Here is a 22,393-nt window from a genome sequence, read left to right as displayed (position 1 = left end):
GAAGTTACATCATTGCTGTCCACTGTTTTCCCACTTGATGCTGTTCCGTAACTCCATCAAATCTTTAGTAACAGCTGCAAGTACATACCTAGGTAGGAGGTACCTATGGTGCTTTATCATTGCAGGGTATCTATTGACCTACCGATGTATTAATTGTTTTCATAGTGGCGTATATCATCACGCATTACTTTACGATCCTATCCTATACACTACAATATTATGTTAGAGAATAAATAAAACTGAATGAAGTTATTGTTATCCATTATTTCTCACTTGATGCTGTTCCGTAATTCCATCAAATCTTTAGTAATGTAGCTGCAAGTGACCGGTGCTTTATCGATAAAAGCACCTTGCTGATCTCATGCGCTAAATTGTGGGGTCGCCGCTGCTATCAACTGCATCGCTCTGGTTCTTGGAAGCTTCAAATTGACTCCCCACCACTTTGCTTTTTATCGCCTCCGATATAGTCGTCCGCAATCAAATATTCTATATTCTCTAGTCGCCCACGCCTGAACATCTCCCTCACCATCCGGCTCTTCTATATCTACTGCTACTGCTTGATTTACATGTCCCGAGATCGCGCAGTCTGCCCGCAGTGGCGAGGCTCCCCTCCACCCGACGGCCATGGATCGCCCATCGAAGAAATCGCCGACCCCTAGCCCTCGCACCCTGTCAGTAGGAAGATGCTATACACAAACAGCGACGGACAGGGTAAGTCGTTTTTAGGTCGTGGTGGTGACTCGCAGATGCAGGGAGCTGACGTGGACGATGACCTGATAGTTTGGCAATGAAGCCAAGGGCGCGATCCGGGATCGAGAGCGAACTTCACTGGGGATGGAGCCAGAGGGCCTTGAATCGCCATTTGCTTGGCCATCCACCCAGCAAACTTTTCTTCCGGGTCTCGAGGAAGACAGGCGCCGTCCCAAAGACTCGATATATCGGCTCGTCCCAAGCATGCAGAACTATCGAAACAATTTGACGGCATTATCGCAAGCTCACAATGTACGTGGGTGCGTGAGGGGAGAGAAGCCAAATGGCGTAAATGGAAATGACTGACAAGAGTTTTCTGATGTTAGCTCTACTTTGTCGCATATCAAGGTCATATATTCGCCTACACTCCTCGAAGCATTCCGAAACAAACGATTCCCCGAGACCCCGACCTCCAAATTTACCCTAGGCCAAGTAAAGAAGCTCTTTCTATTGGTGGTTATATCGATCCTGATACTCCGCATATCATCAATCACATTATTACGGGCTACCTCGGGAGAGAAGAGATTCTAGTCGCTTGCTACGATGATGGAGATGTGGTTGCGTACTATGTCAAGGAGATTGCAGATTCAATTTCCAGAACCAAGAGAAGCGCTGGGAAAGCGCACGCCCATCGTCAGCCGAGACGCTTCTTTCAGGAGAATGTCGGCCATACGGCTTGGGGGCTGGCCATCCATCGCAAGTCTCGCCTTATAGCTGTGAGCTCGAATCGATACGAGGTGACGGTTTTTGCTTTTGCCCTCACCACATGTCAGAAGAAATCAAAAAGAATACGAGAATTCTGCGATTGCTGCCAGAGCAGCGGCAATACCCAATCAAGTATTCCTAGGAGGGCACGCAACTGGAGGATCGTGGTGGCTTTTGGGGCTGAAGCGTCCAACATCCCCAACATCTGCTTCGCCGATAGCGAGGACGGCCAGGCTGAGAAGATATGCGCAGTAGATATCAATGGGGTCATCTGGATAGCAGATATATGGAGAATTTCCCAGCCTGTAGTCCAGATTCCGCCATCTAAACATCTTATACTGCAGAGTGAAGAATTCTGGCCAGCACCATCACGGTAAGCAAGCGTTTGGAGAGCGCAACGACCTATTTGATGCAAGATTCTGATGGTGGTTTTTCTTTCTTCTAGGGGATGGGGTGTACTGGCTCTTTCTGAAGAATCCTTTGTGCCAGTCAACACTCTCGAGGAGATGCTTGGGTTACCCGAGGAGGCGCTCAGCATCTTCCAGCCGGGATCGGGATGCTTGCAGCCGATGGTGAATGTGGCAGAATGCCTCGCAGCCATCCCGGACAACCCATGCCCTCCTCCCATGCTTGGAGCCAGGGCGGGTCAGTTTTTCCCCAACGTTCTGAACATGTTTCATAACCAATCTTTACAATCTCTCGTAGGCGATGCCATTGCTCCCAATCTCATGGGCGAGCACAGCGACGAAAGTGAGGTCGAACAAGAAGAGCTAGAAAATGACAGCGACGAGTCGGATGAGGAGGATGAGGAGGATGAAGAGGATAGCGGCGAGATGGGCCAGGAAACCGAAGCAGAAGATGCCCAACAAGATATTGCCGCCCAAGGAATTCCTGAAATCGTTGCCGCAGACCACGGCGGCAGCGCAGTGCTCTTTCCACATCCACCGGCAGGACTGCAGTTCCAACAAGACCAAGCGCTACACGATATAGATGAAATACTCGGACAGCTTGCGTACGCTGTACAGGAATTCCAAGAAGCTATCTCTTCCCCGGACACTCCTGAACCGGCATTGACCCAGGCAAAGGATTCACCGATGGATCAAGACACTGTCATGTCAGTGGATGAAAGGCGAAAGAGTTCCAATGTCACGACTTTGAGACGGCGCAGTCATAACCGACTTAGTACACCTCCTACTCGACTCGACATGGCATTTTTTCCTCATAGCGGGATGATTCAAGTCATCCCTAGACACCCAACACAGCTTGTTGAATTCTTAAGGAGGAAGATTGAGTTCAATGAAAACAAGGAAGATGACAACAAGGACCCAGCAGCGGAAGACCGCCTCAAAAGATTTACCAAGCGATACCATTTTATTCGAACATTGGAAAAGGACCTGGAGCTCAGGAGTCTTCGAGAAGAGCATGACACACGCTCAAAAGAAATTGGGGTTCTGTGCCCCGACGCCGTCACGTTTAGTTGGTTTCAGGAACGAAGCATAAGACCCTATTTCCGCGCAACCAGCCGCTTGAGCATGGTCTTTCACATCCCTGAGCTCTCTCTCGTTGTAGTGGGGTCGCCTACTGGGCGGGTTCTTTGTGTTACTCCGACGAAACTCAGGTCTCCTGTTGCGTCGAAGACATCGGGGATGTGGCATCATGGGCTTCGGGTAGAATGCATTCTGCCTCGATCATCAGAAGAGGAGGCATGCCGACCAGTGTTACGACCATTGCACGGGCTTGCGGTTGGGCCTGTACAGGACGACGACCGTATGTATGGCGACAGAACGAGCCGGGCAACGGCACCAAAGCGGTATAGATTAATGCTGCATTATCGGAATCACGATATCCTTACGTACGAAGTGACGAGGAAAGAACAAACTGGGAGACTTTGCATCTTTTGATGGTCGGTTTAGCGAATCAATAGCCTCTTTATCGAATCATGAATAAAATACATGGAGCCGGCTACACGGTAGAATTTCGTGTCCTGTCTCTTTGCTCATCTTTTTCTCTTCACTTGTAAGTTTGTAGTCGTGATGACTTGTGCTTCTTTTTAAAACTGGCGACTTATAGGGTATCCTCGAGTGATTGAAGAAGCTAGAATAAGTCGAGCAATTTCTGTACCGATTGATTCACGACGCGGGATAAAAGGGAATATGGTAGATTGTATGTATGATAGGGCGTGGGAGGATTAGGCCTTGATAAAATCGAATTCAAACTCAGGTTGTTAGATTCAAAGCTTCAGGGTTAACCAAATATTGGTTTAACTCCCGCTAGGATGGGTTGTCAGTCGCTAGGAGAGGATAGGAGAGGAGGCTATTAGTTGAAAGAAGAGTTTAACTGTCATATACAACAATTTTGCAAAGAGAACAGGGGAAGAGCAACTGTATGAGTTGCCGTAACTGATCTCATGCAAGGCAAAGGGGCATGTAAAGAGGGAGATATCTATGTTAGCAGCTATTCCGAGTATCACGTGTGAAGCAAGTATTAGCACAACATTCTACAGTCCGTTTGCTACTCTTGGATGTTTACAGCTACATACAGACTCATAGACTTTTAAGCACAGATATAAGCGAAAGACGCCAAGACACGCAAAACATGGCAAAGGCAAAAAGCAACGCAAGTCAGAAAGAAACGTTGCCAAGTCGATCCCAAGCGTTGGTGCTTGTACGCATCCAGCACAGCGGGACGATGATCCGATAGGCAACACGGGCGCTGCTCCGCAAATCGCCAAATCGGGGTTTCTCGAACGTAATGAGCAAGCGGGGCTGTGATTGGCTAGACAATCTTCTGATAACGAAAAGTTGGGCTCACGTACTTTTTTACTTGTTGCGCCCCCCTCCTCCCCCGGGATCAATATTTTTTCATGTGCTACTGGGCTTAGTAAAACATGCCAATGCACGGGTAACCGAGGATCTATTCCTTCAAAATCGACCGGATCGATGGGGGGGAAAGACAAAGAGGGCGGGCGGGGGTGGGAAAAGAAGGGAAGGGATAGGCTGGGGCTGGGGTAGCGAATACTGAGATTTTATTTTCTTGCTTGTGTTTTCCGAGTTTGTGTGTTGGTGGCACGAGATTTTCCCGGGTTTGGGTCATGGGGGTGTTTTATTGAGTAACCTTACTGGAGATGAGATTTGGGGTTTCTCTGGAGGAACCCGGGGAAGAATCGGCGTGTGCACGTGAGGTATTACTTTGTTGTCCGAGGGAAACTCTGGGGTTTGCCTTTACGGAAGATCGGTGGAATATTTTACTCTTTTCCATTTCTTATTACTGTAAAACTGGTTCATTGTAATCTTTCTCTCCCTTGCGTGTGCGAGACGACATGTCTCAACCAGGAGCCAGCGTGCCGGTGCAGGTTGCCGTCGAGAACTGGTGATGCGCGCTGAATTGTGAAACATCAAAGTACACGCGACTTTTTCAAGAGAGAGGCAAAACCCGCGGCTCGTCGCAAGCCCACGCTTTTGACAGACGCCAATGTATACTCTTATTACTAGCAGCGATATTTACTTGGGCCGCCACTCAATGGCACTAAATAGCCACGGCGGGTCGCCCGAAGGCGCCGGAGCGCCCTTGACAGACGAGAATGCCGTAACGGAGACCCTTTTTCTGAATCGTATCTATTCACGGAGCCTGGGCTATCGTAAACTCGGTACTTCAGGCACCATTCTCTATCAGCACCTTAGTTGTACATAATAGGTAATTTGACGTGCACAGAGGAGAGACTCAAGTCAGCTAAGCAAGGTACGGCCAAGGGCGCGGGTTTCCCCCCACTGCAGGGCCCCAACCTCGCCGGCTTCGCTCCCGTCAAGAGTGGGCTTATCAGGCTTTACATGATGAAGTGACGGCATTGACGGGCCAGCTGGGGGAAGGCGGTAAAAGTTGTACGAGTTCCTCTTCTCAGCATCAGCTGAAGAGGACAGGGAAGCATTCCTTGTGGGTGAGGCGTCTTAGTAATATGGGCTGGGACATTGATTCAATGCAACCCCCTGGTTAACTGCAGAATGTATATACTCGTACTTTCTGCTTGTACGAGTACTCGTGCTCCATCAGCGCAGAAGAAACCTGTCTTATCTGTTCGGGTTGTCGGCTCACTTTGTCTTGAGGAAGAACATGAGTTGTGTTCTGTCTCGGGCTGGCGATGCCGATGACGGCCTTTTGTCAAGGAGGCGAGACAAAGCCGATTGTTTTCTAGTTGATGGATAATAGGCCCGGGTGAATTGCCGCCCTTTTCAATCAATCAATTACCTATCTACCAAGCGTGGGAACCGAACGACTAAGAGAGAAATAAAAAACAATAAGAAGAATCCAACGAAAATGTTCAGGGTTGCAGATTTGCTGCTTATCCGGCTCCAGCCAAAACGACAAAGACAAATGAAAAGAAAAGAAAAAGACTCCCCTGTTTGCGGCCTCACCGATACTCGGCCGATACTTGGGCTGCGCGGCAATGTGTGCTGCATTTACATGTTCTATTGTTGTCTCGCCGCTAGAACGCTTTCCGACTAGCGTTATCTCACCCGCCCACATGCGGAAAAGATACGTACCTGGCGATTTCGATGACCGTATCTTGGCTTTTGTCGTACGTACCTCGATTATACACGCCCACCTTATCTCTGGCCTTACTATCGCCAATGTCACTTTGTATCTTTGTATCCTTTTTTTCTTCGCTGCTGCTTCCGGGTCGATAATCCGCGTTCGTGGCGCTGCGCTTTCCCGAATGATTGCTTTTTCATTGTCTTGCTCCTGCCCTTGTTTTCCTCATCGTTTGATGATTAAGTAATCCAAGCAGAATTTCTCGACCAGAAGAAACAAACAGACGGACGAGAAAATCACTTCCTCCTTCTCCACGAACCTTCAACCAACTCATTCCATTTACAAGCGTCATTCATCGTCGCTGTCGACCCAGTTGCTTTTCGCCTTCATGCCTCAGCAATGCAGATTCGCGCCGCGCTTCGAACTAAGCCCTTAGCCCCAGCATCCACAGCCCTTCGCCCCGAGATAACGAACAGTGAGATGAGATAGACAAACCACCCCCCCGTTCGCTTGTGGCCACACCCCCATGGCCTCCCCGAGATAATCCCAATCTGTGGCACAACGCTCTTCGAACAAGACAGCAGCCAGAACCGCCCACCCCTGGTGTCTTATCTCTGGCCTCGGACGACCCTGTCTGGGGTAATTGGCTCCAACATGGCCCCCCCCCAGGGCTGGGCTGATGAGAGGAAAAAAAGAAGAGGCGTGGTGGCCCTTGACAGGGCCCCAGCGTCCTTGCTCCCGGTTTGTCGCCGTGCTGTCGAAATCGGGGACTGCCTGAGTGGTGTTGAAGGCGATGTGCATGCTATATACAACGGATCTAAGCCTGTCCGTTATCTCTAAGCCTCCTCCTCCTCCTCCGTCTTTCCTCCTAATCTGGTCCTGCTACCCTTTCCTTCCTCTCATCTCTCTTCCTCTCCTGCACGTCTTATCTCTGGTCGAACCTCCAGAGGCATCTCACCTCCTGCAACCTTATCACAACGCTTTGCCGTAGCTCAGGCTTCCCGGATCCTCGCCCTGCCTGTGCCGGCATCCGACCTATCCTCGATTTCTCCTCGTCTCATCTCACTCCGCGTCCTATCGCTCGTTTATCTGGTCCTCGTGGCTGCTTCTCCAACATCTACTCGACGAAACCCCGGATTTCGCTTAGCCCATCATGTCCTACGCCCATCTTGGGGCCCCGACCGTGTTTAATGGGACAGGTTCCCTCGGGGGTGATGCCAGTATGTAACGATAGTAGCCTTGACTTGACCCCGTTCCTCATGTAGCACCCGATTTCCCTTATCTCCCAATATGCAAGTCATGGTTCCGAGATGAAATGGACCACGGGGTCACTGACAAGCCTTTGCTTCAGGGACCGAAAACCTGAACCAATGGTATCAATCCGGAGACCAGGCCTTCATCCTGGTGGCCGCCTGTATGGTGCTTCTCATGGTACCTGGCGTCTCCTTTCTCTATTCGGGCCTCGCTCGCAGAAAGTCCGCCCTCTCCATGCTCTGGGTGACGATGATGTCCTTTAGCGTCATTGTCTTCCAGTGGTACTTTTGGGGTTACTCTTTAGCCTTCAGCTCGACTTCCAATAATGGCTACATTGGCAACCTCAACCACTTTGGGCTCCAGAGGGTCCTGGCTACCCCATCGATTGGCTCTCCCCTGATCCCGGCCCTCCTCTACTCCTTCTATCAGATGATGTTCTGCGCCGTCACCGCCTGCCTGACTGTCGGAGCCGTTGCCGAACGTGGCCGGGTGGTCCCGAGCATGGTTTTCTGCTTCTTCTGGGCCACCCTCGTCTACTGCCCCCTGGCATACTGGGTGTGGAACGCCAACGGCTGGGCTTTCAAGAACGGCGTCCTCGATTATGCCGGTGGTGTCCCCGTCGAGATCGGCTCCGGTGTCTCGGCTCTCGCCTACTCCTGGGTCCTGGGCCGCCGAAACGAGAAGATGATGATGAACTTCCGGCCCCACAACATCTCCCTCATCACTCTCGGCACCGTTCTTCTGTGGTTCGGATGGCTGGGCTTTAACGGCGGATCTGCCTTCGGTGCCAACCTCCGAGCTGTCATGGCCTGCTGGAACTCGTGCCTCACAGCCATGTTCGCCGCCATGACTTGGTGTCTCCTCGATTTCCGTCTTGCCAAGAAGTGGTCCATGGTCGGTTGGTGTTCCGGAACCATCTCGGGCCTGGTTGCTGCCACTCCTGCGTCTGGTTTCATTACCCCATGGGCTAGCATCATCTTGGGTGTCGTTGCCGGCGTCTGCTGTAACTTTGGCACCAAAAGTAAGTTTTGACCTTTATAGTCAATGAAAACCTTGAGAAAGTATCGAGACAGTTCTCTAACATTTATTCAACAGTCAAATTCCTTATTCGAATCGATGACTCTCTCGACGTTTTCGCTGAGCACGGTATCGGTGGCATGGTCGGTCTCATTTTCAACGCCTTTTTCGCTAGCGGTAGCATCATCGGTCTCGACGGAGTTAACAGTGGTGCCATTGGTGGCTTTGTCGACGGCCACTATGTCCTCATCGGATGGCAAATCGCTGCTATCGTCGCCGGTTCTGCCTATGCCTTTGTCATGTCCGCCATCATTGCCAAAATCATTGATCTCATCCCCGGCCTCAAGCTGCGTGCCTCCGAAGAAGCTGAGCTCCTCGGTATGGACGACGACCAACACGGCGAGTTTTCATACGACTACGTTGAGGTCCGACGAGACTTTTTGGCTTGGAGCCCCCAGCGCGAAGAGCCTGCCCACGAGAGCACCATCCTGATTGAGCCTCAGCACGGCATCCAGGAGCATGCCAACATGGCTCGCTCTGCCAGCTTGGCTGACACACAGACCGAAGAGAGGAAACCCGCATCGACGTTCGATGATCGCGCCAGGGAGCGCTCGGAGAGTAGCGAGACCACCGAGGGCAGTCAGAGCAACGAGAAGCGCGACTAAGGCTGCTGTCTTGTGTATACGCCTTGTTTCAATTTTTTTTTTCCTTTTCACAAAATGGGAGGTTATACAAAAGCCGTTCCTTGTTCATGTTATTATATTTGTCCGCAATTTTTAATTTCCACTGCGGCGCTGTATTTGTTGTTTGAACACATATCTATCCGGGGCTTTACATAGCGGGCGTTTTGAGGTTTTATTCCCGTGGAGGGATTGGATGGCATGATTTATATAGAGCGCAAACTCTTTTTGTAGATACCAGCGTGTGGATGATTATCAATGAATATACTTGAAAGTTGGATCAAACGTTTCTATCTTGCTATCATCAACGTGATGTGCCGTGTTATTTTAAAAGTAGACGTTTGAATTTGAAAGAATGAAACTTGAGACGATGATGAGGATAGGAGAATGGCTGTGTTGGTCTCTTCATGGGAATTATATTGATGAATTGATTCACCATCTTGCTTTTAGATATTCTGTAGATCTGTCTTCAGACGTAAACTTTTATAAACAGCGCAATCACGGTTGCATGTCATTTCTTAAACCAGCTGAATGCTAAACCGACGACAGGGAGAACCAAGTCGTAACTCAAAACAGATCATCATTTGACAATTTGACTAGCCATGCCGTTCCAAACACCGTCTTTATTATAACCCGCGCCTTCTTTTCTTTCCAAGTCTCCAAAAAAGTAAGAACATTTAAATCCCGTTCAAGATTCCGTAAGCGCCGTACATTTTACTCTGTTTACCAATCGATAGCAATGTCTTTCGCCATATTAAAAAAAAGTTGTTATAAAATCTTCTTCCTTTCCCCCAAGTAATAAAATCTTGTCTCTCTCAGTTTGGAGCACCATCGGTAATCTTTCCATAAGGCTCCTTATCGTACTCTCCATGGCAGGCATGGTCGTAGCTCGCTTTCTCCGACATGCCTTCTTGTATCTTGACAAAGGTATCGAATTCGCACCAGCCATCTTTACGGTCTGCATCGCATTCGGGAAAACTTAGCCCCAGAGGAATCGTTCGTTGGTTGAGAATGAAGTGAACGTATTTCTGCTCTTCGCCGCGGAGATAACCATCGCGGTTGGGCGAGACGGGTTTCGGCGTCTTGATAATCTCAATGTCGAGACGGGCGCCAAAGGGGGTGATGTGTGCGACGGTGAAGTTGTGCGCTCCGGGGTATCGATCAGCTGGGAGTTCCTCGGCAAATTGACGGAGACCGAATGCAGTGAGGATGGAAACAATGTTGGTGTCGTGGGAAAAGTCAAAGTAGAGGCTCTGGTTAAGGGGGAAGGTCTCCGTGTTGTTATCCAGGGTGACGTTGATTTGCGAGCCAGAGTAGCCGAGGGTATGGTTCTTCAACCGAGCGAGGACTTCCTGTTGATAGCCAATGCCAATTGCCCTCTGCGTCGAGAATAAAGTATTAGTGTTCCGAGCGTCAATTTGTGCTGAGATGGGAGATTCAGATACATACTCCGGTAGGACTGTGAAAAGCATTGCCTCCTGAGAACCACACGTCGATCGAATAGCCAAAACCTTGCCACTCTTCATAGGTGAATAAGTCGCAAAACATGCTGAAGCCGTACGCTACTGTCTCGTAAGGGCACATGGTCTGGGCATTGTATACGTCGTCAATGGTCCATTCAAATCCATCTGTCAACGCATTGAAACGATGAAGAGCTACCTGGCATTAGCGGTCTTGATACTTTTGAAACCAGATAGGACCAGACGAATACATACCATCTTGAAGGTAGGTGTTGATCCATTGCTGCTTGGCTTCGTTTGCCGATATTTTGGTGTAAGAATTGGGGCAATTGAGGGAACCTGCTAAAGAGTTGTTGAAACCAGCAGCTTCGATGATGACTTCGATTGTTGCGTTGTTTGTCCTAGGCTTTGTAAGTCATGGCCCACAATGAAAGTAGTTCATATTGAAATTCTCACCATTCCAACCCAAAAAAGCCAGCCATCCAGTTCTCAGCCGACTTGAGCATACGATCTTGTGTCTATATCGAGTTGTCAGTACGCAACGAAATCGACTTTTAGTACTACTTGTTTGCTAAGCCGTGAGCCTTACCGTTGTGCGAACAATAATCTTGCTGTTTGGATTATACAGACTGCCATACATGTAGCTATGAAGAACTCCTATGCAAATGTCAGCTTTCTCCGTGGCAACCCGCATTGCATATTGTTGCTATGCTTACCCGAGTTGTACAGCTCTTCACGACCCTTGGGCACTAGAATCTCTGACCCAAGATGGTACTCCCAACCCTTGAGAAAGCCCAATGGCCCCTTGGGGTTAAAGTCGCTAGAGGCATTGGCAATGCGCTGGGCGAAGTTGACAACGCCGACACCAGAGGTAGGGTAGCGGGCGCCATGACGGGACAACATCTGGACCTGGACGATCTCTGCTCCTGCGGGAAGCGGGTACTCATTGACTCCAAACCCAGGGGAGGGAAAGTAGGGAGACAAGTAGCCCATCATCTTGAAAATAGTCTCGTTGCCGGGCTTCATGCCCTGGACGGGGATGGCCGTCTGCAGCGGCTCATTGGGCACAAAGGTCGCGGTCGGGTCAAAGGTCCTTGTCTGTGCTAAGAAGGCGGCATTGCCGGTGGCTGTTGGCCCAGCCCACAGCTCCGGCGATGTCTGGAAGTACTGCGGCACCTTGCTAGGAGCCGGACAGGAACCGGGGCCGTGACCGGGGAAGAAGTAGGGCAGAGACAGGTAGAGGTTGGTCGCTAGCAGGATGATGAGGGCGATAACAAGAGCGAGGATGGTGGTGCGGTAACGACGATCTGCGCGCGACCGGCGCGGCGGTAAGTAGGCCGAGGTCGACACGCCCTCCTCCTCCTCGTTGGCATCGTGTGTGTCGTCGTCTTGGTGGACTGGCCGGTAGTCTGAGGCGTCGGCGCGGCCAGGCTTGCTGATTGGCTTGGAGGTCGACATGGCTCGTGATCGATCTCGATTCCGGACTTGGGACATAAACGAGAGAGAGACCCGCGTCGCAAAGGTGCTGTGAGAACGGGCCAATCAGCACGAGGAGAACGAGCAGAGAGAAGAAGAAAAGAGAAGAGGAGGAGGCAAGATGAAAGGATCAGATCACGAGACGCCGGGTCTCAGCCCGTGACGTGCGGCTGATGCATGGACTTGGATAATGAACCTGGGCTCGTACGTACAGGTGCTGCTAGCAAAAGCAATGCCGGGACTCTCAAAGGCCTCGCCCCGGCCCCTTGTCTCAAATCAATCCGACGGCACGGTACGATGCGATGCGAGGCGATGCGATGTGATGGATGCGCGATTCGATGCGACGCTGTTGGTCCGAGTGGTGGCGCGTCCTCTCTGCCGGAGCCGATTCACGCGTCACAGCCTTGGGCAAGTTGCAAAGAGTCCCAGGCAGTGGCCGTAAGAATGGAGGTTGGATGCCGTCACGATAGGTATGTAAGGTAGGGATGAAGCTGAAGACATGCTGCTTGTTAGGTGAGACATAAGACTCCACACGTAAGCAGGGGGTAGCTAAGAATCACAGTTCAATTGGTCTACAGTGTAGAGCTGGCCCATTTAGACACTGTACTGGCATTGCGGCCCCGTGATTTAGCGCCTGCGCCATGGGTTCAGTGGATGCTCAAGTGCCGTGGCCGCTGGCGCCAGGTCACGGGGAAGCTATCCGCCGTTTCGGGTCAGTAGCGGCACTGTGCAAATTCGTCCAAGCAGCTTTATAACCTGGAGAGTGAGCTGTGTGATAAGAGCTACATGTAGCCATGGATAGCTTCCTGGGGTCGTGATCGCTGCTGGACGTCATTTAAACTCGTATCGAAACCTTGACTTGGCATCGTACCCTTGCCTCGCCTTCGTCTCATCTCATCTTACCGTTGTTTTCGCATAAACTTCACGTCAACTCTAACGAACTCGTCTCACCAAAAACCTTAATGCTACTACTACTCCGTACTTTGCGTGCTTATATAGCTTCCATATGATATCCTCGCATTGCACATTGATGGCTTATACAAGAAACATTAAGATAGTAATATGCAGCCCATCTCACATCTCGTATCTCATCGACATGTGACATCAAATGACATACGAGCACACCATCCAGCCTCTTCCGATCCCACGTCCCCGCCATCCGATCGCCATCCCTAGATCTCTCTTTCCTCTCTGTCTAAGTGTGTGTCTTAATCACTGCCACCCGCCCAGGGATCTAGACTTAGATGGCATGGATCAATCTCTGTCACAAAACCTAGCAGGGGAGAGAACAAACCTACAATGTTCCCGCCCCCCAATCTGCGACTTTTGTCACAAAAAAGGAAAAAAGAAAAGGCCCAATACAAGGCACGCACGGGATATTTCCGTTCTCAGCATTGAAACTACCGAACGGCTTACTGCAAGGGAGACAGGAGAATTTTTTTTTTTTTTTAACAACATCCAACAAAAGCATCAGTTAAAACACGGAAAGGAAAAAAGAAAGAAAGAAAGAAAGACAGGAACAGGCGCCTGTGTAACCTGGCTAAACGCCGCGGCCGACGCCGTCAAAAAATCTCCTTCCTATACCCCAGCCCCCTACAAATCACAACAAGGATGTCACACCAGAGCCTTTCTTTTTCCTGAATATTCAGGCATGTTTTCTTTTTTCTTCGGGCTTCATTAACCACCCCTTCATTCTTTTTCCAGCCCCCCGGCATCTACTTATTCCAGTAAAAAAGCCGCCGGCCGGTCTCAGTTCAAACCCTCTGCCGCTTTTCTCTACCCGCCCAAGACATACAAAACAGTTCCCGTCCATTTCTTTCTTTCTTTCTTTCGTTTCTTTTTTTGTGCCCTTCTCCCTGCCTCTCTCTCATATCAAACTGCTGCGTCTAGACACCCTTGTTGTGTCAGAGCTGCAGTCCTTGTAAGCGGCTGAATCACTCCCCCAGTCTCGTGACCCATCCGTGTCTCGGCATCCCAACGATTTGGTTCAGTTACAGGTCAGGCGGGCTCCACTCTCGACATCATCCATGAGCTCCGGATGCTTCAAACGCCGATTTTGCCAGCCTCGTCGAATTGGGCATTGAGTGCGCAAGCTAGTGCCGAATGTGACAAATGGCTGCGTTGGCCTTGTAACCAAAAGCTGTGAGGCAGTCGAGGCCTCTGGTTCCTTGTTTACACAGGCCTGTAGTGAGTGATGAGGGCAGCTCCCAAGTGCTTGTGAGGAGACAATCAAGTGCTAGAATATGTAAATTTGGTCCAATCTGACTACCTACGGAGTAGTTTCTAGTCTATGCCGTGCCACTGCTGAACTTTTGCGGATCTGATCCGAACCCGTTCTATGTATGTAACAATCAAGCAAACAAAGCAAGCCGAAGGAGTTTTTGGCCCAAAACTCCATGAAAACTCGGTCTATAGTTTTTTTTCTTCTTTTGTGATTTTCTCAAGACGCCGACACGAATGCAATGCCCTCTCACCAATACTTCCATTAGTGGCATTTTGTCGCAACCCCTAGGTGCGACCCTCTCAAGTAGCTTGCGAGATCATATCAATTGCTGGCTGGCCAACCTAGTTAGGTTGGGATCGCAGAGGAAAGTAGCCAGAGGGCATGGGCTCGAGATGCCACACACGGGTTCCCGCCTGACCAAAAGCCTTGTTCCACTCGCTCTCCAGATCGAGGGGGATGCTCCATCCCATCTCGTCATCGCGAAGTCTCATACGCACAAGGTGCCTGCGCTGGTTGGGCTCCGAGCCGTTGACGAATCCCGCGCGGCGGTGGAGGATCGCCAGGTTGTTGATGAAGTGGATGTCACCTGGCTGGGTGGTGAACTCGAACTTGGTCGCCTCGGCAATGTCCTGGATCGCATCCAAGGCCTCAACCTGGCTAGCAGTGAGTGTAGGCAAGTGGGCCGGTCGAGCGTGGCTGGCGCTTCCCATGAGAGCAGCCCGTCCAAAGTTCGTGATGAGATGGCCATCTTGGTAGAAGAAAACAGGTCGGCATTGGAACTTGGGCCTAGGGGATGAGACACGAACACGTTAGCCCTTGCGCCATGCAATCACATCATCAGAGTCCAAGACACTTACAGAGCAAAAGGCCAGTCAGATCGAGCCAGGGTGCGGATGAGGTCGGGTCGAGTAGCAGCGAGCACATTGTAGACGGTGTAGGTCGAGGCGATGATGCACTTGCCACCAGACTTGGCCGCGTTTCTCGTGAGCCAGCTGATGATGTCTCCAGCTTCCTCGTTGTGGAACGTCTACTCGCGTCAGCCATCAAGTGATTGCGGGGCAGGTTGTGTTGCAGGAGACTTACGATGGGAGAAGTGGAGTGGCGATGGTGCTCGGCCTTTTCCTTGGATGAGGCGTCGGCAATGATGTGAACTGGAAATGTGTTAGCCTCTCTCAAGGCCCAGCTCGGGCTTCTTCGTTCTTACCAAGCATGTTGCCCTTCTTGTCCTGACGACCGAAGCGATTGGCAATGTGAGCCTGGACTCCCAGGTAGATAGTCGTCATATCCTCGACCGAATAGTGCTTGGAGTCGAGGCCTCGGAGAACAGCAAACCCTTTACCTTGGTAAATGTCCTGGCGCATGCCCTTCAGCACGTTTGGACCAACAGTGGGAAGTGGGAAGTTGTCAGGAGTCACGAGATCGCCGTCAAGTTCAAGAGCTGCATATGTCATTGCATTAGTAAAGCTGGATGGAGGGGTATCTACTGCTAATGGCAGCTGGCTCACCTTTGAAGTGCTTGAGAGCGGCGTCAATCTCTCGAAGCTCTTCGGCATCCAAGTGGTGAATGAAGTCAGGCTGCTGTTCAAACTGCTGGCCAGTCCATGCCATAGGCGAGTTCAAGACAGCAGGGAAGCCATTGGGCAGACTCGACATCTCTGCGGGGGGAGAACGCAACTTGAGCTCCTGATGAGGAGCAACAAGCTCCGAGTTGACAACAGCGGTACCGGCCATTGCGAATGATCACAGGTGATATGTTGGCTGTTGGAAGGGAGAAGAGAGGACTGGAATTGGATTGGAGTGCAGAAGGCAAAGAATGGCAAAGACTCTGGAGTCAGAAGAGAACGAATGTGTGTGGTGAGGGAGGAGTTTGGAAGAAGAGATGAGGAGGCAAAATATATAAAATTTTTGGAATTGTCAAACAACGGTGTGGACTCGGTTAATGTTGGACTTGATGGTTTGGGAAAGCACGACAGAGGCCATGATTTATACGTCGAGACAGACCGCCAATCTAGCAAATAAATTGGAATGTCTCAACTGGCAAGAGCCACTGAAACCAATATGGGTTCAAACTGCAACTAGCCTTTGACTAGTAGACACCGCAAGAAGGAAAGAAAAACAGCAAATATCAAGCTTGGCCCTTGCCTGGTTCGATTGGGTCCGGCCGCGGACTCGTTCCGGGCGGGACAAGAGGCCGGGTATCACAGAGCCGGCCCTTCGGCTTGCTGCCTGCCGTACTTACGGCCCGTATCCGTCACCGCACTACGTCTTGTGGCCATGATTGTCCTTGCATTGGCCCATCTCGCCTTCGTACTAGATTGCCTCTTAATGTGAGCTTCCGGCTGAGACACATTAGTCTTGGTAGCGTAGGGGATGGCAATAGCAAGACACCAGAGAGCATAGCGTGCTTGAGGCCCCCGGACGTTGAACAGGGTAGAGTAGACTCATTCGTAATGAGCCAGATATTCATCTGCTTTGTCGACTCTTTTCTCTGCTGCTTTGCTTGTTGTTTTGCTTTTTCCTTTCTTAGGCGAGTTTGCCCCCCCCCCCCCCCCCCCCCCCTGTCCTCGTTTCCTTCCTTTTTCCTGCTGAAGCTTGTATCTCAGCCCCGGGATCCACATCATCCACCGGAGAAAAAAGTAAAAACAAAACCATAAAAAGAAAGGAAAAAAAAAAAAAAGAAACAAAACGAGGAAAGTAAGCCAAAACACGGCTCTCTCTCCCTTCTCTTGTTGCCCAGAACAAGCGGTCAAGTGCCGGCTCAGTGCAGCAGATATCCGGGGGCGATGCCGCTATCCTATCGTGTATACATGTCTGCTATCTTGGCGTAGACGGGAATGTACAGTCCCGTAGGAGGAGCTGCGAAAGGACCTCTGTTTTGGCTTCATTGCGTTGATGTTTGCTACCCGGGGAAAGCGACACTGCTAGCGGGAGGCCATCACCTTTATAGGAGCTTTCAATGCGCCGCCGACTTCGTGATTGCTTCGCATGGGATTGGCTCCAGCACGCTAATCTGTACGAATTGGGCAATGGTTAATCGGTGATCGCCGGAGAAAAGAGACAACAAACTTGATGCCCAGGAGCGTGCTTCTTTTATCCATTACTCGTACTTCGTATACTCAGCGTCCATCGTGTACGTAACATATCATACCGGGAACAATGTGTCCTCCTCCCAGCCACCCATGACCGTGTAGACCTGCGAAACATCTAGCGTACCACTTACCATCTTGGGTAGTTTGCATGCCCCTGGATGGTAGCTACCATACCTGTACTACTTCATCTCGGAACAAGGTATCTCGATTGACACTTGCCAGAGCCAATCTCCACCTCGGGGCACTGCATCCTGCAGTCTACCCCTTCATCCAAACTAAACGCGTAGTACCGACACCTCACCGCTTCGACCTCCTCAAGGTATTACTAGGTGGCTTTATGGCAAAAAAAGAAAGCAAGAAGAGGGTGAAAAACAAAAACAAATGTTACAAGACGGTGGTTCTTGGCTGCCATTTCTCCTCAAATAACTGACTGACGAAGAAGTAGTCCTCCTCGTACGCCTTTCTGGCGCGCATGTCCTCCCACTCTTGCTCTGTACAAGAAGGGTTGGCCCCTGTATTAGCGCCAGTCCGGGAATCCGGTTAGCTGGGGAGTGTGGTGGTATCGGAGACTCACTGTGCCGTTGAATGTGTGCCCTGGTCGCACGAACAAACTTGATCTTTTCCTCATCTAGATGCGCTAACGTCCGAAGATCTTGATCCTCGCACTCTTCCGAGAAGGGCACAATACCCTTGTTACAGTAGTGAAAGTGGGCCAGGATAATATTGGCTCCTGTATTGCCATCGCCATTAGAAGCCAAAAGTCAGTCACTATGGCAGCGTACAACGGCGGGAGGAGGGGCCGGTCTCACCCAGATGATACTCTTGGACTTTTTCTTCGCGAGCATAACGACGCTGCAAGGGCAATCTCGTCAGCATATTGGTACTACGTGCCAAGGAGGGACGAGGGGACGGGGCCCCGCGCCCCTAGCAAAGCTGCTGGCCGCCAACTTTACCCTATGCATTGGGTAAACTCACCTTCATGCCATGCTTGCGAGCATATGCAGCATCGTGCTTTGTAATAAGTGCGACATTGTGAAGCAGAATGAAAGTTACCAAGTAAGTCACCAGCCAGCTAGATGGCTTATTCTTGAGCATTACTTTTTGGAGGTTGTCCAACAGCTCATGTCTAAGTTTGCTCTGGATGTGCTGGATCAATATCATATCCATTTGTGCTCCCAGAACGGGGGGGAGTGGAATCTTTCCAGGGTTTGGATTGGTTTGGTCAAGAATATCGGTCGACATGCCTAGCTTCTCATTACCGGCGATAAAACACGACGTAGTTGACAAGCGGACGGCTATCCACAGCCGAAGCGTCCAATTGAGTAGCTCAAAGGATTCTGTAGAGATGTTTGGGTCTTTCCACATGTGCCAAGCTTGGAGGTACGTCTTGTACAAGAGACTATCGGTGTCACCAAGGAAGTTCCGAAAGATGTCGGTCATGGAGTCTCGGATATATCTGGTGTATGCCGATTTGCCGGCTTCCAGGTCGACTAGTGCGTATGGCGGGATGGCGACCGACTTCTTGGTGCCTTGGTAATCCCATGTCCGCTCTAATTTGTCTCCCTCCTGTGGAACGAATTTACGCACCGGCAGTGGGAGAAACGAGTTTGAGAAGTAAACAGATATGTGAATGACTTTGACTTCACGTTCAGCCCAAAGCTGGATGGGTTCCGAGTTGTTCTTGTTCCATCTTTGGGTCCACTCGTAACCTGGGACTGCGCCCGGCTTATAGAGTATCATGTCGGTGATCTTGTATCGGAGGCATGGTAGCCTTGCCGCCTTTGTGTTCTCTACCTTTTTACACGTTAGGCAAACGCCGCCTGGAATGTCCGAGTTGAATTCGCACTGCAAGGAGAGTGTTGCGTTAGCCTACGTAGATCACGCCGAGTGTTGTTGTGTAACACGAGACGGGGTACGTCGCCCCTCGATATCAGGGGATGCCACTTACGCGTATGCGTTGCATTCTGCACCTTATGCACGAGCCCATCTTTCTTGTCTGCGCCGTTTGCTCTCGAAGACTTTGGTCTCTGAAAGGGCCACGTTTACCACTACGTTGGGTGGGTTGCAGGGTGTCGGGATTTGTATCTTGCCTCTGGCCAACTGTATTGCCCCCATCTTCAGGTTGGACCGGCTGAGGTAAATTCTGCGCTGCAGGAGTGTCATAACAGTTATGTATCTCAGGGGATGTGGGCTCAATGACCACCAAAGGAGGTTGCACTAGTGGTACAAGGGGGGCTGGACCATACGGCAGCAGTGAAGTATTCGCATCCATAGGATTCTCATCAATGAGCGGCAAGGGCATTGGCATCGGTGCCGTGACTATTGGATAATTGTATAGGTTCGAAGAAGCCAGCTGGTTAGAGTACTCATGGCCAGTCTGGTCTACCAGATAAGGATCATCGCCCGTATTTGCAATGCACCTTGGCTCCTGCAGGATAGGTTGCAACACAGGCTGGAGCAGCGGCTGCAATGACCCTTCTCCAAGGACGGGGTAGCTGTCGAGTGGCAGGGTATCCAAGTTCAAGTGCTGATCTTGCGCCGGTGTATGTTGAGGTAACACATCAGTGCCTGAGACCAGGTGCTGCACGGGGTGAATCGCCTGGGCTGGCACAGGTGGTGTCACTTCCATCGTATACTGCTGCGGAGGCTCATATACCACGGCCGCCGAATTGGGGAGAAATTGGTATCCTTTGGGTCAACCCATTAGCCATCACCTTGGTACTAGAGAGGAGTCGAAAAGCGGTGGCGGGGAGCATGCATACCTGTAGGATGCTGCCATGGAAAGTTACAGCAGGCAAACATAGTCTCTGCCATGCATGTCAACGGGGAGCTCAGAGATTGAACATCAGGCATGGCGGGTGCCCATCGTGGTATAATTGACGTTGCATCATGACCCTGCTGGTCATCATGAGAATTTGTTACAGGTGTTTTCTCATGATAGTCAACGGCAGATGACGATGGCTCGTCTACAGAAGGCATTGAGTGGAAACCTTCTAGTCGTCTGCGTTTATGTGAGTGTGTTGGAGAGTTGGAGGGACAAGCAGGGGGTAAATCAGGCGAATAACCAGACGTATAGCCTAATGTGTATCCAGTTGAATACTCAGAGTAACCATATGGATAGTCGAGAGCTGCCGTCGCTTGTCCTACCAAGAATTGCGGATCATTAAGAGGGAATTGTGAAAATTCCGTATTCACGGCAGGAACTAGAGGTTCCAGAGGCACTGAAGACTCTGCAGGCACTGACACATCAAATGTGCCCAGTGACCGGACACGCTTTCGACGGGGAGCCTATGTGATGATTAACTTGACTGCGCTTTTGGAGTAGGGGAAAAAATAGAGAGGAAAATAGATTTGATGTTGTACAGAAAGGATATAGGAATCAACAAGAAGGAGACAGCATAAGTGGTGAAGGCATTGTGAAAAGAAACTCAAACAATAGGGGACGGGAAGCGGCTACAGATATAACCATGCAGGCTACCGCCGTGGGGTGAGGAAGTCGGCTTACCATGATGCTCATAGATAGATGGGGTGTGTTGGACAGATGCGGCGTAGTAACAAGAGCAGGATCCAATGTACCGGCACGTGGAAAGCCAAGTATCAGCTAGACTCCAGAGACAAGGCAATATCAACAAGGTACACCAAAGCTGTGCACCGAGACAGCGGGTGAGGTTGAGCGACGCCGGGGAGGGGGTGGATGGCTAAGGTGCCACCGGAACCATGCCTGGGGGCAGAGTTTGGCTTCCGCTGTGTAAAACGATAGGTGGAGCGGGACGCTGTGCGGTCGAGGAGGAGCAGGAGCGGGAACACAGTGAGCCGCAAATATCCAAGACGAGGGTTCGTTTACCGGTGTATGGAACAGTCTGACTAGAGAGTAAGAGAGACAGAGACAGAGGTGGCATGTAAGTAAGGAGTCCGACTAGCGTTGGGTCCAGTCCAATGATGGTGCCGACCTGCGAAGCGCACCCGCCTGGCTACACTTGTCCAAGAGGTCTCGTGCTGCCGCCACTCTGGTGACCGATGATGAATGTGCTCTGGGGACACTGGTGTTGCTGTTGATGCGCTGCCGGCTGTATCCTCGATGCCCAGGGTTCTCCTCCGGTCGTAAAGCAGGGGTGATGGGTAGTGCGGGCTAGAATCTGGGGCGTGTTGCCGAAGTGTGCATAGGCGCTGGCCTGTGGTCTAAGTGGCTGGATTCAAAGCTAGACGACGATAGCTGTTTTTCCAAGAGAGAGAAGCGACTCGGTGAGAGAGCAGAAGTCATGGATCCCGGTGCTAAACAGGTTGTGTGTATTTAATGGGAATTGAGGGGTATTACGGCTGCGGCCAGGGGGGAGGGGGGAGTAGTTGGGATGCAGTGCCCAATTAATTCCTCGTCGTCTCATTGAAGCAAAGATTGAGCCTGGTCGGGCCGGCATACCATACAGCTGCTGAGAAATAGCGGGCACATGCGATCGCGAGATGAATGGGCTGAGATGTCATTGCGCAGTTACGGCCCTGACGGTGTGTAAAACTCCAGCAAGATGCAATGCGCCGGAGCCATCATGACAAAGTTGGCCAACGAGAACGAAGGGGCCAGCGGTAAACAACCCGGGCATCAAGTAATGCCCTCGTCTTCAGGCCGGGAGAAGAGTCAGCCGTAGCGCCCAACGGGGAGCTGACGGCCAGTATGCGCAGTCCAGGAAGGGATTCTGGCAGAGCAGGTTGGAGTCCGACTGCGACCCAGTCCAATGAAAAGTCGCCTTATCTTCTAAGGCTATTATGGTACCACAAGAGCTTTGTCAACTGCAGCTTATACGCCTCTTTCATTTCGACGCGGGCGGGTCACATGCACTGCGACCTGCACCTGGGAAAACGCTGCAGCAAAGTGATTCAACCACAGGCCGTCTGTCCGCCTGAAAGAACAACAGACGCCGGGTTATTCATCGTCTGTCTTTTCAGATGGATACATTCTGCTTGATGATTGAAGACTTCAGGAGTCGGATGGCAGACTTCGCACAGTGTAGAATTGCCCGTCCAATATGCTAAAGCCAGAGCCGAGATCAGACGAGGCACATGTGGTTTGACTGGTGGTGCTTGTGCATTGGACCGGTGCTGGGCTCGAACATACTAATCCACGAGCTAAAAGCTGTGCGTGCTACCACACGAGGAAGTTCTCGAGAATGAACCGCTTAGGAGTGGGGAACCGGTGAGCGAGGCCTGTATTAAACTGCA

The 22,393-nt window shown here is 50.9% G+C and overlaps 5 protein-coding genes across 5 annotated transcripts; 2 read left to right on the top strand and 3 right to left on the bottom strand.

The window, feature by feature from the left end:
* Positions 1–624: 624 nt before the first annotated feature.
* T069G_07012 (CRT10 domain-containing protein) lies at positions 625–3,356 on the top strand (the record flags this gene model as incomplete). The annotated part of the gene is made up of 4 exons (XM_056174222.1): positions 625–711; positions 781–1,002; positions 1,077–1,828; positions 1,901–3,356. The coding sequence occupies 4 exons, from the start codon at positions 625–627 to the stop codon at positions 3,354–3,356; spliced, it is 2,517 nt and encodes an 838-aa protein (XP_056027801.1).
* Positions 3,357–7,135: 3,779 nt separating this feature from the next.
* Positions 7,136–8,918, top strand: T069G_07011 (ammonium transporter family domain-containing protein; the record flags this gene model as incomplete). The annotated part of the gene is made up of 3 exons (XM_056174221.1): positions 7,136–7,202; positions 7,334–8,257; positions 8,332–8,918. The coding sequence occupies 3 exons, from the start codon at positions 7,136–7,138 to the stop codon at positions 8,916–8,918; spliced, it is 1,578 nt and encodes a 525-aa protein (XP_056027800.1).
* An 830-nt stretch (positions 8,919–9,748) lies between these two features.
* Positions 9,749–11,851, bottom strand: T069G_07010 (histidine phosphatase superfamily (branch 2) domain-containing protein; the record flags this gene model as incomplete). Its single annotated transcript, XM_056174220.1, has 6 exons — positions 9,749–10,312; positions 10,383–10,588; positions 10,649–10,794; positions 10,850–10,911; positions 10,983–11,050; positions 11,110–11,851. The coding sequence occupies 6 exons, from the start codon at positions 11,849–11,851 to the stop codon at positions 9,749–9,751; spliced, it is 1,788 nt and encodes a 595-aa protein (XP_056027799.1).
* A 2,583-nt stretch (positions 11,852–14,434) lies between these two features.
* T069G_07009 (taurine catabolism dioxygenase tauD, tfdA family domain-containing protein) lies at positions 14,435–15,824 on the bottom strand (the record flags this gene model as incomplete). Its single annotated transcript, XM_056174219.1, has 5 exons — positions 14,435–14,879; positions 14,951–15,120; positions 15,177–15,244; positions 15,298–15,531; positions 15,599–15,824. The coding sequence occupies 5 exons, from the start codon at positions 15,822–15,824 to the stop codon at positions 14,435–14,437; spliced, it is 1,143 nt and encodes a 380-aa protein (XP_056027798.1).
* A 1,742-nt stretch (positions 15,825–17,566) lies between these two features.
* Positions 17,567–20,035, bottom strand: T069G_07008 (uncharacterized protein; the record flags this gene model as incomplete). The annotated part of the gene is made up of 6 exons (XM_056174218.1): positions 17,567–17,673; positions 17,757–17,912; positions 17,992–18,034; positions 18,158–19,027; positions 19,131–19,870; positions 19,945–20,035. The coding sequence occupies 6 exons, from the start codon at positions 20,033–20,035 to the stop codon at positions 17,567–17,569; spliced, it is 2,007 nt and encodes a 668-aa protein (XP_056027797.1).
* Between the last annotated feature and the right edge of the window lie 2,358 nt (positions 20,036–22,393).

The sequence above is a fragment of the Trichoderma breve genome, chromosome 4, assembly GCF_028502605.1.
Source record: "Trichoderma breve strain T069 chromosome 4, whole genome shotgun sequence".
NCBI lineage: Eukaryota > Fungi > Ascomycota > Sordariomycetes > Hypocreales > Hypocreaceae > Trichoderma > Trichoderma breve.
The sequence above is the reverse complement of the archived record's forward strand: the minus strand, read 5'-3'. Positions and strand labels throughout refer to the sequence as shown.